This window comes from Anolis sagrei, chromosome X (assembly GCF_037176765.1).
Source record: "Anolis sagrei isolate rAnoSag1 chromosome X, rAnoSag1.mat, whole genome shotgun sequence".
NCBI lineage: Eukaryota > Metazoa > Chordata > Lepidosauria > Squamata > Dactyloidae > Anolis > Anolis sagrei.
The window spans coordinates 70,500,641-70,517,721 of NC_090034.1; the positions used below are offsets into that span (position 1 = coordinate 70,500,641).

Below are 17,081 nucleotides of genomic sequence, written 5' to 3' on the forward strand. Positions count from 1 at the left end.
GCGCTGGTTCCTGAGTTAAAGTAATGTCAAACTACTGTATATACTCAAGTATAAGTCGGCCCAATTATAAGATCACAAAAAACTGAGAAAACATACTGATTTGAGTATAATCCGAGGGTGGGAAATGCAGCAGCTACTGGTAGATTTCAAAATAAAATAGATACCAATAAAATTACATTAATTGAGGCATCAGTAGCTTAAATGTTTTTGAATATTTGCATAAAACTGTAATTTGAGATAAGACTGTCCAACTCTGATTAAACCATTATTCTAACCTTCAGTGTAAATGTGCTTACGTATCCTAATAGAATAAAAACACCCTCCTTAGGTGTTTAGGCATTTCTGTCTTTAGGTATTTGGCTGTTTGAAAAGTATGTAATAATCATAATAGAGTAAAAAAATGTAATAATAACAATAATAAAGTAAAACGAAAAATGTATTGTCAAAGGCTTTCATGGCCGGAATCACTGGGTTGTTGTAAGTTTTTCTGGGCTATATGGCCATGTTCTAGAGGCATTTCCTCCTGACGTTTCGCCTGCATCTATGGCAAGCATCCTCAGAGGTAGTGAGGAAAATGTTATAATAAATAAAGTAAAATAATGAATGTAATAATAACAATAATAAATATAGTAAAATAATAAATGTAATAATAATAATAAAGCTAAAAGTTTCCCCTTGATGTTAAGTCTAGTCGTGTCCGACTCTGGGGGATGGTGTTCATCTCCATTTCTAAGCCGAAGAGCCGGTATTATCCGTACACTCCTCCAAGGTCATGTGGCTGGCATGACTACATGGAGTGCTGTTACCTTCCTGCCAGAGTGGTACCTATTGATCTACCGTATATTCCGGGGTACTAGACGACTTTTTAACCATCCAAAATCATTGCTGAACTTGGGGGTCGTCTAGTATTCTGGATAGAAAAAAATCACTTCCTGTTTTAGGTCAAGGCGAGGGAGGCGAGCAGCTGCCTTGCGCTGGAGCAGGGCGCCCGAAGCAGTAGCAGCTGCTGCTGGGCTCCTCCAATGCCATTAACCAACCAACCTGCCCGAGCGGCTCGCTCTCCTCCCCCGCGCTCGCTGCTTCTGCTGGATTGATGGCTATCCCCCCTGCCTGTCCTTCTCCCAACGCCAGGCGCGATGCTGACATCGCTCTCTCACTCTCTATCCCTCCTGAGGAGAGGGAACCCTGCTTCTCTCCAAAGAGTGACTTTGCAGAGAAGCAGGCAGGGGGGATAGCTATCAATCCAACAGAGGCACTGAGTGCAAGGGAACAGAGCGAGCCGCTCGGGCTGGTTAAGAAGCACAGGGCACACACACACACAGGTTCTCTCTCCTCAGGAGAGATAGAGAGTGACTTTGCAGAGAAGCAGGCAGGGCGGGATAGCTATCCAGCAGAAGCACTGAGTGCAAGGGAAGAGGGCGAGCCGCAGGACACACACACACATACAGGTTCTCTCTCCTCAGGAGAGAGTGACTTTGCAAAGAAGCAGGCAGGGGGGGATAGCCATCAATCCAGCAGAAGCACTGAGTGCAAGGGAAGAGAGGGAAAAACACAGGAACACACATACCTGCACTCTATCCCTCATTTCTCTCTGAAGTCCTGCCCCTACCAGGCTCAACATCACTCAACACCCCCAGCATAATTTATGCCAGTATCCTGTCCCTTCTCCAAAAAAAAAAAGGGAGGGGGGGAAAGGAGGAGGGAGTTCTAGCGTTCTCTATCCACTCCCCCACTCCTCCAGTTTCCCGGGCTTTGAGGCTTCATGGATTCCGTAAAGCAGCAAAGAGAATAGAGAAAATTCTCTGCTGACACCTAAAGGCGCATAGCTGCAACTGCAACTCAGGAAAACTTTATTATTATTTTGACCCAAAGCAGGAAGGGATGAGCACGTGGCTGGCTGGCTGTGGTGAAGCCTGGCTGCTGGCGGAGGGGAGGCTCTATGGCGCCGAGAAGCTGCCTCAAAGCCCAGGAAAGGAGGCTTTGGGGCCTGAAAGGGCTGGCAAAGAGGGGTCGTCTAGTAGGGCGAGTATATCCAAAAATTGAATTTTTTAATTGAAAAGTTGGGGGGGGGGGGTCGTCTAATGCGCCCAGTCGCCTATTACCCCGAAATATACGGTATTCATCTTTTCATGTTTTCAAACTCTTAGGTTGGCATAAGCTGGGGCTAATAGCGGGAGCTCACCCCGCTCCCCAGATTCAAACCGCCGACCTTTCAGTCAGCAAACGCAGCAGCTCAACGATTTAACCCACTGCACCACTGGAGCCTCCTTCATAATAATAATAAATAGAGTAAAATAATAAATGTAATAAAATAATAATGACAGAGTAAAATAATAAATAAGCCGGGGGGGGGGGGGGGTTCAGCCTAAAAAAAGGGCTGAAAAACTCAAGTATATATGATACATAATTCAACAGTGTAGGTGTGAAACTTGTGGGCCTCCAGATATTTGGACCTCCAACCCCTTGACGCTCTAGCCAACTTGTCCAGTAGCCAGGAATTCTGGGAGCTGAAGTCCAAAACACCTGGAGGGCCACAAGTTTGACACCACTGGTATGGATGCATCCTTAGTTGTACTTTTGAACTAGGCTATTGATTTCCCTTTACATCTGTGGGCGTTTGACATAGAGGAAACCATATTGCAAAATGTTCTTGAAAAGAAAAGTTTTCCATACGACTTGTTGACGGCTTAATGTATACCCTCTTTTTTCTCCCTTTTTCCAGATTCGGCATGAAGTGAATTACCAGAACGTCGTGCACAAGCTCTGCAGTGATGCCTGCTTTTCCAAGTTCCGTTCAGCAAACAACCTCACCATGAACTGCTGCGAAAACTGTGGGGGCTACTGCTACAGTGCCTCAGGCCAGTGCCACATGCTTCAGATTGAGGGGCAGTCCAAGAAGTTCTGCAGCTCAACGTGCGTCACGGCGTACAAGCAGGTCTGGTTTTTCTTTGAGATATTATCCTTCTTATATGTTTTAAATTACTCCGTTTGTGAGTATGCGCATTAGAGTCACACAGGAGTGAAATGGAAAACCTCAGCGGTACCTCTGTAATGATATATAAGGAATCTACCTTAAGGGTGCGTGGTTGTGGAGAAACTCACCAGGTAAACAGGAATTGTGGAGTAGAGCCCAAGTCTGCTAAATCACTAAGAGATAGTGTCTCCATAAGTTGTATAGTTCCAGCCCCAGTGCCATTCTGTGGACATATAAAATTCAGATTATCTGCTTTAAACTGGATTCTATGGCTGTGTAGACCAATATAAAAAGCAGATAATCTGGATTTTGTATGGCTGTGTAGATGGGGCCTTGTTCTTTAACTGGGGCCGTTCTTGCTATTACCAATATTATGGAAAGCTTCACATAGGGCCTTTTCTTTTACTTATTGTAAAATTATTATATTGTATCACTATTATAATATTTCAGCAACCAAACACTGCATGGCACAGCAATAACAATTCCAGCAAAATGTCTATCAAGCCAGTTAGTTAAATTCTTGTGTCTCTTCAAGCAAAGATTTTTTTAAATGCATCTCCAAAAAGTTAATGAGAAAAAGGTGGTCATATGGGGAAACCTTTCTGTTGGCATAAAAAAACTTGCACAGATTTATCTTTTTTCCAAATCTTTTGCTCATCTAAAATTATGTCGAGCCAGTGTTCCAAGTTCTGTTCATTCTTTCTTTTTCTGCTTCTTGCAATGTTATATTTTTACTTGTTTAGACGGCCTTTTTGCAGTTCAAACGCACCATTTCTGTCCCCGCCTGGCAGGGAAATCCCTTGTTTATTCCTTTTTCTCCCCTGCAGAAGTCAGCCAAAATCACTCCATGTGCATTGTGTAAAACCCTGCGATCATCGGCTGAGATGATTGAAAACACAAATAATTTGGGGAAAACGGAGCTGTTCTGTTCCGTGAACTGCCTGTCGGCCCACAGAGTTAAAATGGTCACGTCTTCAGGTAACTCTTCAGTTTACCCTTGCCTTGGTTTGTTCCAAAAAGCAAAGGGTTAAAAATCCATTAAGTCCCCTTTTGTTATGCTTTGCTGTTCTGTCAGGTGTCCAGGTCCAGTGTAACAGCTGTAAGACCTCAGCCATCCCTCAGTATCACCTCGCTATGTCCGATGGGAGCATACGCAACTTTTGCAGTTATAGCTGCGTAGTAGCTTTTCAGGTACGTCTTCATTTTCAGTCTGATTATTAAGTATATAATCAGGTGAGCCAACTTCCTTTTCTGTCCTGAGCTCAGGGCCTTCTCCAGTGTCACTTCAAGTGCATATTTTTCTTGTGACCATTGACTACTGAACCCCAATTGGTAGGTTTCATCTGATTAAAAAAAAAAGATATATGATATGCAAAAAGATTGGTTTTTAATTATTTACCCCACTTTTTCCAAGGCCTGAAACTGAGCTAAACGTTTACGTCATGAAAAGTCTAAAATATATTTAAACTCCCAATAGAATTAGACACGATCAAAGCATGCCCATTAAAATTGAAAAAACACAATCCTGTACACTATTGAAAGACTCTTTCCCTATGAGCAATTCGTTTTTTAAAGATCTGCCAAATCAAAATGTTGTCACCTGCCTACAGAAGGATAGCATGGAAAGCACCAGTCAAGCCTCTCTTAGAAAATAATCTCTGAATCAAGAAGCCATCATCTTTCTCTGTTCCCTCAGACGAGCATTTCTCAACCTGGGGGTCAGGACCTCTGGGAGGGGGGTCATGAGGGGGTCACCAAAGACCATCACAAAACATACATTTCTTATGGTCTTAGGAACCCCTTTGGCAGAGAAGGCTGAAGATCTCTCCACCTGTCCTTCTCTTCCTTTGTGGAAACAGGTTAATCCTCCCACCAAAAGCCCCCCTCTGCTGTAATTGGCGGTCCTCTCAGCCGACCTCTCAGCCAAGGGGAGGGCTGGTCCTGAGATTCCAAACAGAGAAGCAAGCAGGTGTGCTTGGCACATGGCAGCATGGTGCGCATATACGGATGAGGGAAAGCACATGAGGCTGAAGGGAGGCTCAAGCGAACGAGTCCCTTCTAGGCATGGGGGTTCTGTGTGGAAAGTTTAGCCCAATTTTATCATTGGTGTGGATCAGCATGCTCTTTGATTGTAGGTAAACTATCAATCCCAGCAGCTACAACTCCCAAACATCAAAGTTTATTTCCCCCAAACTCCATCAGTGTTCACATTTGAGCATATTGAATATTCGTGCCAAGTTTGGTCTAAATCTATCATGGTTTGATTTCACAGTGCTCTCTTGATATAAGTGAACTACAACTCTAAAACGTGAGGTCAAACCCACCAAACCCTTCTGGTATTTTCTGTTGGTCATGGGAGTTCTGTGTGCCAAGACTTCTTCAGTTCCATTGTTGGTGTAGTTCCGAACGTTCTTTGATTGTAGGTTAACTATAAATCCCAGCAACTACAACTCCCAAATGACAAAATCAGTTGCAGTGACCACCAAGAGCAATGTAAAGGATATTGGGAAGTAGCCGTGTTCTAAATTAAAGGCCGACCCCTTTATACATTTCCTCATGTTGTGGTGACCCCCCCAACCATAAAATTATTTTCATTGCTTCTTCGCCATGCCCGGCCCCCGCTATGTCAGACTTCGACAGTAACCCTTTTGTGGACCTCAACAACCCCTTCAAGGATCCTTCAGTTACACAAGTGACAAGAAATGTACCTCCAGGATTATATGAGTACAATCCATCCTCATATTCTAGAACATTTACTTGTCTGAACGTATCTCCCTCTATGAACCACCAAGGACGTTAAGATCATCCGGGGAGGCCGGGCTTTCGGTTCCACCTTCTTCGTAATCACGGCTGGTAGGGACGAAAGACAGGGCCTTCTCTGTGGGGGCCCCTCGGCTGTGGAAATCCCTCCCTAATCAGATTAGATCCGTTCCCTCCCTCCTGACCTTTCTGAAAAAAACTCAAATCCTGGCTGTGGGATCAAGTGTTTGAACAATAGACAGATCAACTGGGAAGAGAATGTTTTTAGTGGACTGCAATGGATTGATCTGGATTACAATTTAAACTGGCAAACTGTTTTTAATTGAATGTTTATAACTTTTAACTGTGTTAATTGTAATTATGATTTTTTAAAAATATATTGTATTGGCATCTAATGGCTGCCTGTTGTAAGCTGCCCTGAGTCCCTTTGCGGAGGTGAGACGGACAGGATATAAATGATCTAAATAAATAAATAGCTGTAATTTATCTACTACTATGAATCTTAATGTAAGTATCTGATATGCAGGATGTATTTTCATTTATTAGACCTTGACATTTGGGAGTTGTATTTGCTGGAATTTATAGTTCACCTACAATCAAAAAGCATTTTGAACTTCACCAACGATAGAACTCCCATGACCAACAGAAAATACTGTGCTTTTTTATGGTCATCCCCTTGTGACTTCCCCAGGGGCCCTGACCCCCAGATTGAGAAACACTGTTTTAGATCAGAAAACTCGCAAGAGGCTGTATAAGCTTTAGGTGGCCTTGGAAGAGCTCCCAAAGTTGACATGATTGCCAAAGTGTTGTCTTTTCCTGAAGATGCTGGAGCATGGAATCTCTTCTGGCTATTGCTTGGCGCTTAGAAAAGTTAGTTTGGGACATTCCTCCTCCTAATGTGGGATTTTGGGAAATTACAGTCCTGAACTCTGTTGCTTTTGTCCTGTCCATCTGCTACCTGTGTTGCAGAACTGGCCACCTGTTTTCGAAACAAATATAAGGTAGCAATTCATCATCATAAAAGAATAAGTAATTGGTATGAGCGTTTTGGGATCCACCAGCTGGACAGATTCAAACAGGGATTAGACAGATTTGTGGAGACAAAATTGTATTAACAGCCGTTTGTCATTTCTGGTGTAAAAAAGGAAAAAAAAGTTCTATGTTATAGTTATAGCTTACTAGCTAATAGACACCCACTTGCCCTTCAGGAAACTGGTGAAAGAGCTCTGGATATTATAATATAACTAAAGTATATATTTTCCAAGTCCTGACATGATCCAACAAGGTTGTATGTTTCTACCCCCATAGTCATTGGCTTTTTTCCCCACCTGCTTCATTGTATGAATGTCTTAAGTTGCTTTTCTCTTGCAAGTATTTATATCTACTTAGAATATTCTTTGTTGTTGTATGCCAGGGGTCCTCAAACTAAGGCCCGGGGGCCGGATGCGGCCCTCCAAGCTCATTTACCTCGCTCAGGATCAACCTAAGTCTGAAATTATTTGAAAGCACACAACAACAACAATCCTATCTCATCAGCCAAAAGCAGGCCCACACTTCCCATTGAAATACCAATAAGTTTATATTTGTCAAAATTGTTATTCATTTTAATGTATTATTGTATTGTTTTAAAGTGTTTTTTTTTTGCATTAAAAATAAGATATGTGCAGTGTGCATAGGAATTCATTCATGTTTTTTTCAAATTATAATCTGGCCTTCCAACAGTTTGAGGGACTGTGACCTGGCCCTCTGTTTAAAAGGTTTGTGGACCTCTGTTGTATGTCATCAAATCATTTCTGCGTCATGGCAGCCCTAAATTGACCCTATCACAGTTTTTTGGTGGGGGGTGGGGAGATATCGGACTTCCCCAAAGTCTTCGGTGGGTTTTAATGACTGAATTAGGCCCTGTCTACACTGTCAGTTTCTTAATGCAGTTTAATGGCATTGGGTTAGATTAGATGAGTCTATTAAAAAGGTAAAAGTAAAGGTTTCCCTTGACGTTAAGTCTAGTCATGTCTGACTCTCAGGGGTGGTGCTCATCTCCATTTCTAAGCCAAAGAGCCAGCGTTGTCCGTAGACACCTCCAAGGTCATGTCGCCAGCATGACTGCATGGAACGTTGTACCTTCCCGTAGATGCGGTGACCTGTTGATCTACTCACACTTGCATGTTTTCGAACTGCTAGGTTGGCAGAAGCTGGGGCTAACAGCGGGAGCTTACGCCGCTCTCCGGATTTGAACCACCAACCTTTTGATCAGCAAGTTCAGCAACTCAGTGGTTTAACCTGCTGCGCCACCAGGGGGCTCTAGATGAGTCTATACTCTCATCTAATGCAGTTCAGTGCCGTTAAACTTCATTCTGAAACTGCATTATATGTCAGTGTAAATGAGGGCTGAGAACTTGAACTCTGGTCTTTGAACTTGCCTGAGCCTGAAACCACTGACACCACTCTGGATACAGCTCTCCACCATGGGGTTATTTTGTAGCCTGTGGACAGATAAAAGCTGGTGAGGTTTTCTGAAACTGTACTTTGATACAGAACGTGATGAATTTATCCTTAACAAAAGTTTTATGTGTATTTTCTCCTCTCTCTGGCGCTCCTGCAGAACTTGTTCAACAAGCCCACTGGAATGAACGCATCTGTGGTGCCCTTGTCGCAGGGCCAAGTCATTGTCAGCATCCCCTCGGGGGCCACCGTTTCAGCCGCAGGCAGTACTACCTCAACCGTCTCCCCAAGCTCCGTCAGCAGTTCAGCTGCGGCTGGCCTCCAGAGACTGGCCGCTCAGTCCCAGCAAGTTACTTTCGCTCGCACTGTCGTCAAACTCAGGTGTCAACACTGTAACCGCCTGTTTGCTACCAAACCCGAACTGCTCGATTACAGGGTAATTGGCGCCTGCCTGTTGATGTTGTTTGGAGTCCTACTATCCTTGACAAGGGATGTATGAGTGCTGCCACTGAAAGCCCTTAAAGCTCAGTGTGAGGCCAGGCAGTGTGTGCTCTATACTTACCGTATATACTCGAGTGTACGTTGAGTTTATCAGCTTTTTTTTTTTGGCTGAAAAAACCCCCCTCGGCTTATACTTAGGTCAAGGTTATTTATTATTTTAGTCTGTTGTTTTGCATTATTTTACTCTATTTAATGTTATTACATTTATTATTTTATTCTACTATTACTGTTATTATTTATATTATTTTATTCTATTACTGTTATACATTTATTTTATTATATTATTATTACATTTATTATTTTATTCTATTATTATTACATTTATTTTGTTCTACTAATACTGTTATTACATTTATATTATTTTACTCTATTATTGTTATTATACCTTGATTTTACTCTATTTTTATTACATTTATTATTTTACTCTGGAGGAATATGTAAGCACATTTACACTGAATAAGATTAGAATAAGGGTTTAATCAGAGTTGGACAGTCTTACTTTAAATTACAGTTTTATGTAAATATTCGAAAACATTTAACCTACTGATGCGTCAACTAATGTAATTTTATTGGCATCTATTTTTATTTTGAAATTTACCAGTAGCTACTGCATTTCCCAGCCTTGGCTTATACTTGAGTAAATACGTTTTCCCAATTTTTTCTGGCAAAGTAAGGTGACTCGGCTTATATTCGAGTATATACGGTAATTCAAAAAGCGAAATACAGTTAGCCCTTCACATTTACTGGGGTTAGGGGCACAGGGCTCTCATGAAAGCGAGAAATTCCAAATACAGCCATTACTATTTGTTATCTGAGAAAGTATCTCTAGTAATTTCTACGTCTTTCAGCTTGACTTTGTACTTAACCTCTGCTGGGAAGCTGACCATAGAACCCCAGTGGAAAATTTGGGATTCCTAAAGAACTCTCTCCCCTAGATCCTCCAGCATGACTAGAGGAAGTTGAACAAAGAGTCACACTGGAGGAACTAGAGATTCTTAGAGAAAAGTCAAATTCCCAAATGTGGAGGGAAAACAATTTTACCAAAGGAAGCCAAAATAATTCGAAAACTCGCTTAAACACAGACATGGGCAAACTTCGGCCCTCAAGGTGTTTTGGACTTCAACCCCCATAATTCCTAACAGCCTAGCAGCTGTTAGGAATTATGGGAGTTGAAGTTCAAAACACCTGGAGAGCCAGAGTTTGCTCATGCCTTCTGAAACAGGACAGTTACTAGTTTAGTTTCTAGGACAGGTTCTAACGGTAGTGGATTCTCAAATCCATGAATTCTCAAACATGCGAATTCTCAAATCCCATTATATGCAGTAGTGTAGTAAAATGGTGTCCTTTTCATCAAATAGCAATATCAAGATTTGGTTTTTTAGGGGGGGGTGTGTGATATTTTCAGGCCATGGACACTGGAATCTGTGGATACCGAATCCATGGAGATGGAGGGACGACAGCAATGTAAATGTGATTTCTTCTACAGCTGTTTTTAAGACCATTTTTTTCTAGCAATAAGAATGGCAAGGTCAGTAGGACACTCTCTCTTTCTCCAGCTTCTCCCTCTCTTGGCTTCTGAGATTTTAGCAAGCATAGGTTTGCACGCATACTGGGGGAAAGCATATATTTCTATCTCTAAGACCTAGAATGTATTTTTTTCAAGTAAAAGCTGAGATATTCCAGGTGTTTGGGATTTTGCACTTGCTATTGTGGTATTTAGTCTTTGTGTGAAGTGGCAGTTCACGCTCAGTCCGAATGGCAGATTTCGTTAGGTTGTTGACATGACTGTTGATGTTTCATGACAATGAGGTGGATTTGCTTGTTTTGGATGGCATGCTTTTTCACTCTCTGGATGGGCGCTGGAGGAATCCAAACTCTTCTTGCTTGCTTGCAGGGGAAAATGTTCCAGTTCTGTGGCAAGACCTGCTGTGACGAGTATAAGAAGATAAACTGTGTCATGTCCATGTGCGAATATTGCAAAATTGATAAGATTGTCAAAGAGACGGTGCGGTTCTCAGGCATTGACAAGTCATTCTGCAGCGAGGGTAAGAAAGGACATGCTTGGGTGGTATGCGTGGAGGAAACTTGGTTACAAGGGATTTTATGGGGTTGGGGTCAATGGGGAATGTATTGCTGAAAAATCAGTACAATTCAGGAAAGAGTGTAACTTAATTCCAGGAAAGAACAGTATCAATAATTTGTGGGCATATTTTGGCAGGTACAGTAACTATAGGTTAAGAGACCAGTCGGTGATCTTCCAGAGAGAACTGGCTTATGCTACTTCATATTTTCAAATCGCCCCTGGTATTGGAGCCCCCGGTGGCACAATGGGTTAAACCCTTGTGCCGGCATACCGACAGGTCTGAGGTTCGAATCCGGGGAGAACACAGATGAGCTCTCTCTGTCAGCTGCAGCTCCCCATGCGGCGACATGAGAGAAGCCTCCCACAATGATGATAAAACATCAAAACATCCGGGCGTCCCCTGGGCAATGTCCTTGCAGACGGCCAATTCTCTCACACCAGAAGCGACTTGCAGTTTCTCAAGTCGCTCCTGACACAACAAAAATTTAAAAGCCCTTTGTAAGACCCTGTTTAGTCCTCCAAAGTTGTTGTTGTTGTTGTTGTTGTTATAAGTTCCCATTGCCAAACACAAGAGTTGTAATGGGAAAGCATCCCTTTGTAAGACCCTGTTTAGTCCTCCAAAGTTGTTGTTGTTGTTGTTATTATTATTATTATTATTTTACTGACACAAAAACACAATATGACACAGCAAACGAGATACAAAACATCTGGGCATCCTCTGACCAACATCCTTGGAGACGGCCAATTCTCTCACACCAGAAGTGACTTGCAGTTTCTCAAGTCACTCCTGACACGAAAAACAAAACAAAACCCTGGCATTGTATGGCAAGAGAAACTCAACATGTCATGAAATTTTCTTTTTGAAATAGTAATGTTCATTATTACTTGCCATTTCTTTGCGAACAGAACACTTGTGCCACATTGCCACAATTTGGTTTACATGTGTTTTGTTCATGCAATCTGTTTATAGAGACAAAACCAGCATTTTGTTCATGTTTGTACACTGTCTAGAGCAGCGCTCCTTGAACTTTTTCCACTTGCAACACCTTTCTACCTATGAATTTTTTTACGTGATGCAAGGTGTATGGGTATATAAAATAAATATACAAATCAAACATTTACTGTGTTGTATCCTAGGCAGGAACACCTCTGTAGTTAAACACCACCACAGTCCAGTATAAATCAGCAAGCAGTTTATTGAAGTGTTGTTGTGAGTTTTCTGGGCTTTATGACCATGTTCCAGAAGCATTCTTTCCTGACTTTTCGCCTGCATCTATAGCAGGCATCCTCAGAGGTTGTGAGACCTCAAAAACCTCTGAGGATGGCTGCTATAGATGTGGGCGAAATGTAAGAGGAGAATGCTTCTGGAACAAGCCCGGAAAACTCACAGCAACCCATCCCCCCCCCTTATTTTTTAAAATACTCGTTATGTCAAGAACAGCTTTGTACCTCCACCTGATCTGACTTGCAGTTCCTGAGGTTCTTGTAGAGAAAGGATGGGGAACTAAGGCATTAATAGATGTTGTACTGCATCTATTATAAAGCCCTAAACAGTTCGGGCCCTGCCTATCTCCGCGATCGCATCTCCTTCTATGAACTGGCACAAGCTCTAAGATCTTCTGGGGAGGCCCTCCTCTCGGCCCCACTACCGTCTCAAACGCGGTTGGTGGGGACGAGAGAGAGGGCCTTCTCAGTGGTAAGGCACAAGAGTAATCCAGCAACACATAAAGGGTCACAAGTTGCCCGTCCCGGTTCTGGAGTATGTGCCTTAGACACAGCCTCTAGCCAATGCCAGATTGTGGTCCTAGGACAGGCATGCACAAACTTCAGCCCTTCAGGTATTTTGGACTTTAACTCCCACAATTGTGGGAGTCGAAGTACAAACATCTGGAGGGTTGAAGTTTGTCCATGCCTGCCCTTGGGCCACAATTTTATCTACTCCTGTTTTTGTCCTTCTAAGATCCAACTGCGACTGTACCTCGTGAAGGCGGATCTGGCCAGGGTGGTCCATGCCTTAGTCACCTCTAGACCGGATTATTGTAATGCACTCTACATGGGGCTGCCCTTGAAAACGGCTCGGAAATTCCAGATGGTCCAACGGGCGGCAGCCAGGTTGTTAACCGGGGCTCCTTACAGGGAGCGGTCAACCCTTCTGTTTAAGGAGCTCCACTGGCTGCCATTCATTTTCCGGACCCAATTCAAGGTGCCGGTTCTCACCCACAAGGCCCTGAACGGTTTGGGACCCGCCTAACTGTGCGACCGCATCTCTGTATATGAACCCACACGATCTCTTCGATCATCTGGAGAGGCACTGCTCGTGCTCCCACCTGTATCGTAAGCACGATTGGTGGGGACGAGGGAGAGGGCCTTTTCGGTGGTGGCCCCTCGACTCTGGAACTCATTTCCTAAGGACATCAGGCTTGCCCCAACTCTGGCAGTCTTTAAGAGGAGCTTGAAGACGTGGTTGTTCCAGTGTGCCTTCCCAGAATAATGATCCCATAGCACTTCGTCCTCCAAAGCACTTTATATTGCTTTAGGTCTGCTTGTATGTTTCCACAAACGCCCCATCACTTTTTTGCCCATGTCCAGCATTATTTTTTAAATTTTTAACTACATTCAGCCTACCCATAGATTTTAAAGTGTGTTGTCCTACTGTTAATGCTTATGTTATGGTTTTATTGTTTTTGTTTATTGATTTTAATTGCTTGTATTGTCTATTGTTATTGCTTGTATTGTTGTATTATGGGCTCGGCCTCATGTAAGCCTCACTGAGTCCCTTGGGGAGATGGTAGCGGGGTATAAATAAAGATTATTATTATTATTATTATTATTATTATTATTATTATTAGAGAGAGTCTAGAAGCTTTATTTGGTGGCCATTGTTTGTTGTTGTTTACCGTTCCAGGCTGCAAACTGCTGTACAAGCACGATTTAGCTAAACGCTGGGGGAACCACTGTAAGATGTGCAGCTACTGTTTGCAGACGTCTCCCAAGCTGGTTCAGAATCATTTTGGGGGAAAGGTGGAAGAATTCTGCTCCGAAGACTGCATGTCGAAGTTCACGGTTTTGTTTTACCAGGTAAGCCGTTCAGAGGCTCCTGTCTATCTTGTATTGTTTCCCACCTTCTGAAAAGCAGTAATGGACCTCAACAGGAACTCTTGTGTCTTATGTACCATCATAGAATAGCAAGGTACCACAAGGCCAAGTAGTTTGGCCCCCTTTCAGTGCAAGAATCTACTGTGATGCTCGTTTTTGGTCTTAAACTATCTAGCAGCTTTTGATCTCTTTATTTTATCAATTTTAGGTAAACCATTGTATGCAGTGCTTTTAACACAAAATAAATAATAACCCTGACTCTTCTCCTTCTTCCTTTTCCTCTTGTCCAAATAGATGTCCAAATGTGATGGATGCAAAAGGCAGGGGAAACTCAGCGAGTCCTTGAAATGGCGAGGGGAGATTAAGCATTTTTGCAACTTGCTCTGCATCCTGATGTTTTGCAACCAGCAGTGCGCATCTGATCCCCCGCCGCCCCCTCCTCCGCCGCCCCCTCCTCCTCCTCCTCCTCAAAACAATACAGGTAAACAAGGCATTGGTTGTTGCTGTGGATAGAGGATACTGATGGAGGAATAAGACCATGCAAATCTCAAAATACAGTGATCGTGTGTATATATAGGTGTGCATATACTGACTATGGAAATGTCTAGCTTAAATCAGAGTGGGCTGGAATCTCTTCTCACTTACGAGTTACAATAGATCCAATGTTGAACCCAAATGGCAGAAGCTAAGGCACTGGTTCCATGGAAGCGTGGGATTCCACAAAAACATTGTAGGGGTTCCATGAAAAATCTTTTAAATTCTTTTTTAAGAAGTTCATGCCAGAGTATGATGATCTTTTTGAAATTCAGTATATTTTCTTTTAAAATGAAATTTAATCTGTGCCACTGCATGACTTTTGAGTAGGACTGATAGAAGTGTACCCGTCAGTTGCTGGAAAAACTATCCGAGTAATGCTGCCATTCATGTCCATCTATTAATGCAAATTGGGCTTTTTAGCTTAAGCTGACAACAAAAACAAATTTAGGAGTAAGTTAAATGCTGCCCTGGATTTACATATTCAACTGTCAGACATAAAGCCCAATTTCAAAACTATTTTTAAGTGCAAAAATGAAAGATTTTCATCTTTTTAGCTGGGAATTCAATATTTTCCTATACTAAAATTTAGGTTTGTTGTTATAGGTACCAAAATAGATGTATTGATTTATATTTAAAGTATTTAAATAAGCTTTGGAAGCTTTTAAAAGCTTTGGAAGCTTTTAAACAGAGGCTGGATGGCCATCTTTCAGGGGTGATTTGAACGCAATATTCCTGCTTCTTGGCAGGGGGTTGGACTGGATGGCCCATGACGTCTCTTCTATGATTCTATTTGCTCTTTGTTTCAAAATCTACTACAGTATACAAAATACAGGCCCCCTGGCGGCTCAGAGGGTTAAACCACTGAGCTTCTGAACTTGCTGACTGAAAGGTTGGCGGTTCGAATCCAGGGAGCGGGATGAGCTCCAGCTGTTAGCCCCATATCCTACCAACCTAGCAGTTTAAAAACATGCAAGTGTAAGTAGATCAATAGGTACCGCTTCTGTGGGAAGGTAGCAGCACTCCATGCTGGCCGCATAGCCTTGGAGGTCTCTACAGACAACGCCGGCTCTTTGGCTTAGAAATGGAGATGATCACCAACCCCCAGAGTCAGACACGGTTAGACTTGATGTCAGGAGAAACCTTTACCTTTTATACAAAATACACAAGCAATGTGGTAGATGAAAGAAGGAAGAACTTTGTGACTTCTTAGGGACAAAGAGAGGGTTCTGTGGGGGAGCAAGTCTTTTGAAGGGTTGTATGACCAAAAAAAATTGGGAGCCATTGAGCTGAGGGAGGTACATGGGGGAAAGGATAGGAAGTGTTTGTACATGCGCTTTGTGAAACTACATTGAGTGATTGAATGTTTTTCATTAAACACAAGTCTCTGTGGACAATAATGTTTGTGCTACTTCGTTACCCCTTGCTTCCTCGACTCAGCAAATCTTTCCATGGCACCAACATCCTCAGCGGGACCCCCTCCATCTCTCAGGAAGGATTCCACTCCAGTTATTGCAAACGTGGTGTCCCTTGCCAGTGCACCTGTTGCTCAGCCCACAGCCAATTCCAACAATGTTTTGCAAGGTAAGACAGCCATTAAGGAAATTCCTTTCTCTTTTCCATTGATCGTAATAAATTTCATTCAAGTCCCTTCCAGATACTGCATGCATGTGAATCTCCCCTCTATTAGAAAATAATGGGTCTGGGTTTTTTTGTTGGCTTCCTGTGATGTGTGTGAGAAATGTAGCCTGAGGAGAGAGACTAAAAGAACCAAAGCCCTGGAAACCATAAATCTGTCTTAAGAGAGGCTTTAAAGAGCTGGGTCTGTTTAGCCTGCAGAAGAAAGGTTGAGAAGCAACATGATAACATGTAATCACAGACGAGGACTGGTAATCACAGACGATGAAATTGGATTATGATTTGAGTTAAGAGATGCATTGGTCTGTATTGGTGGCCCAATACTGTGTATTGTATATGTGTTTTATGTTTTTAACTGAATACTGTTGTTTTCTAAGTGTTGTAAACCGCAATGAGTCGCCGATTCAGGCTGAGATATTAGCGGCATAAATAAATAAATAAATAAATAAATAAATAATATCTGAAAGGTTGTTATTGTCAGAAATATTAAAAATCGACTAGGTATTTCTAATTACAAACCTCTTGAGTCAAGCACTGAAAGGGTTAAATTTATGCAATTACTCAGCAAAAGCTGCAGTTCCATATAAACAGATTGCCTCTAGATTAGTAGCTATCAGTATGAGGTAAACCTCAGTGGGAGAAAGGTCTCAGTCTGAGAGGCCTCACAGTGTGAGGTAGGCCTATTTCCAATTTTAACTTTACATTTGGCCTCCCCTCTGTTTTTAACTGTGTGTTGTTTTATTGATAATGTTGTTTATCTTATTGTCTATGTTTTTTAATTGCTTTATTGTTGTTTTATTGCTTGTATTGTTGTGTTTGGGCTCGGCCTCATGTAAGCTGCACCAAGTCCCTTGGGGAGATGGTAGCAGGGTACAAATAAAATTAATAATAATAGTAAATAGTAATAGGTTTTAGTCTGTGAGAGAAGCCTCTGTGTGAGGTAGGCCTTAGTGTATGAGAAGGCCTCATGTGTAAAGGTCCAGTATAAAGGCTTCTGTGTATAAAAAGCTCCTGTGTGAAGCTCCAGTATAAGTTTGTTTTGAGAGGAGGCTC

The 17,081-nt window shown here is 42.4% G+C and overlaps 1 protein-coding gene across 7 annotated transcripts in view; it reads left to right on the plus strand.

The window, feature by feature from the left end:
- LOC132780783 (zinc finger MYM-type protein 4) overlaps positions 1 to 17,081 on the plus strand; it is a 225,586-nt gene that overhangs the window by 183,601 nt on the left and 24,904 nt on the right. For 6 of the 7 annotated variants that reach the window (XM_067473702.1, XM_067473699.1, XM_067473700.1 and 3 more), the window contains 8 exons: positions 2,723 to 2,935; positions 3,802 to 3,952; positions 4,050 to 4,165; positions 8,337 to 8,612; positions 10,572 to 10,722; positions 13,666 to 13,838; positions 14,151 to 14,337; positions 15,831 to 15,974. In XM_067473702.1, coding sequence (XP_067329803.1) covers positions 2,723 to 2,935; positions 3,802 to 3,952; positions 4,050 to 4,165; positions 8,337 to 8,612; positions 10,572 to 10,722; positions 13,666 to 13,838; positions 14,151 to 14,337; positions 15,831 to 15,974 — 1,411 coding nt within the window. The remainder of the gene's footprint in view (positions 1 to 2,722; positions 2,936 to 3,801; positions 3,953 to 4,049; positions 4,166 to 8,336; positions 8,613 to 10,571; positions 10,723 to 13,665; positions 13,839 to 14,150; positions 14,338 to 15,830; positions 15,975 to 17,081) is intronic. The other variant, XM_067473701.1, reaches the window with a different exon arrangement.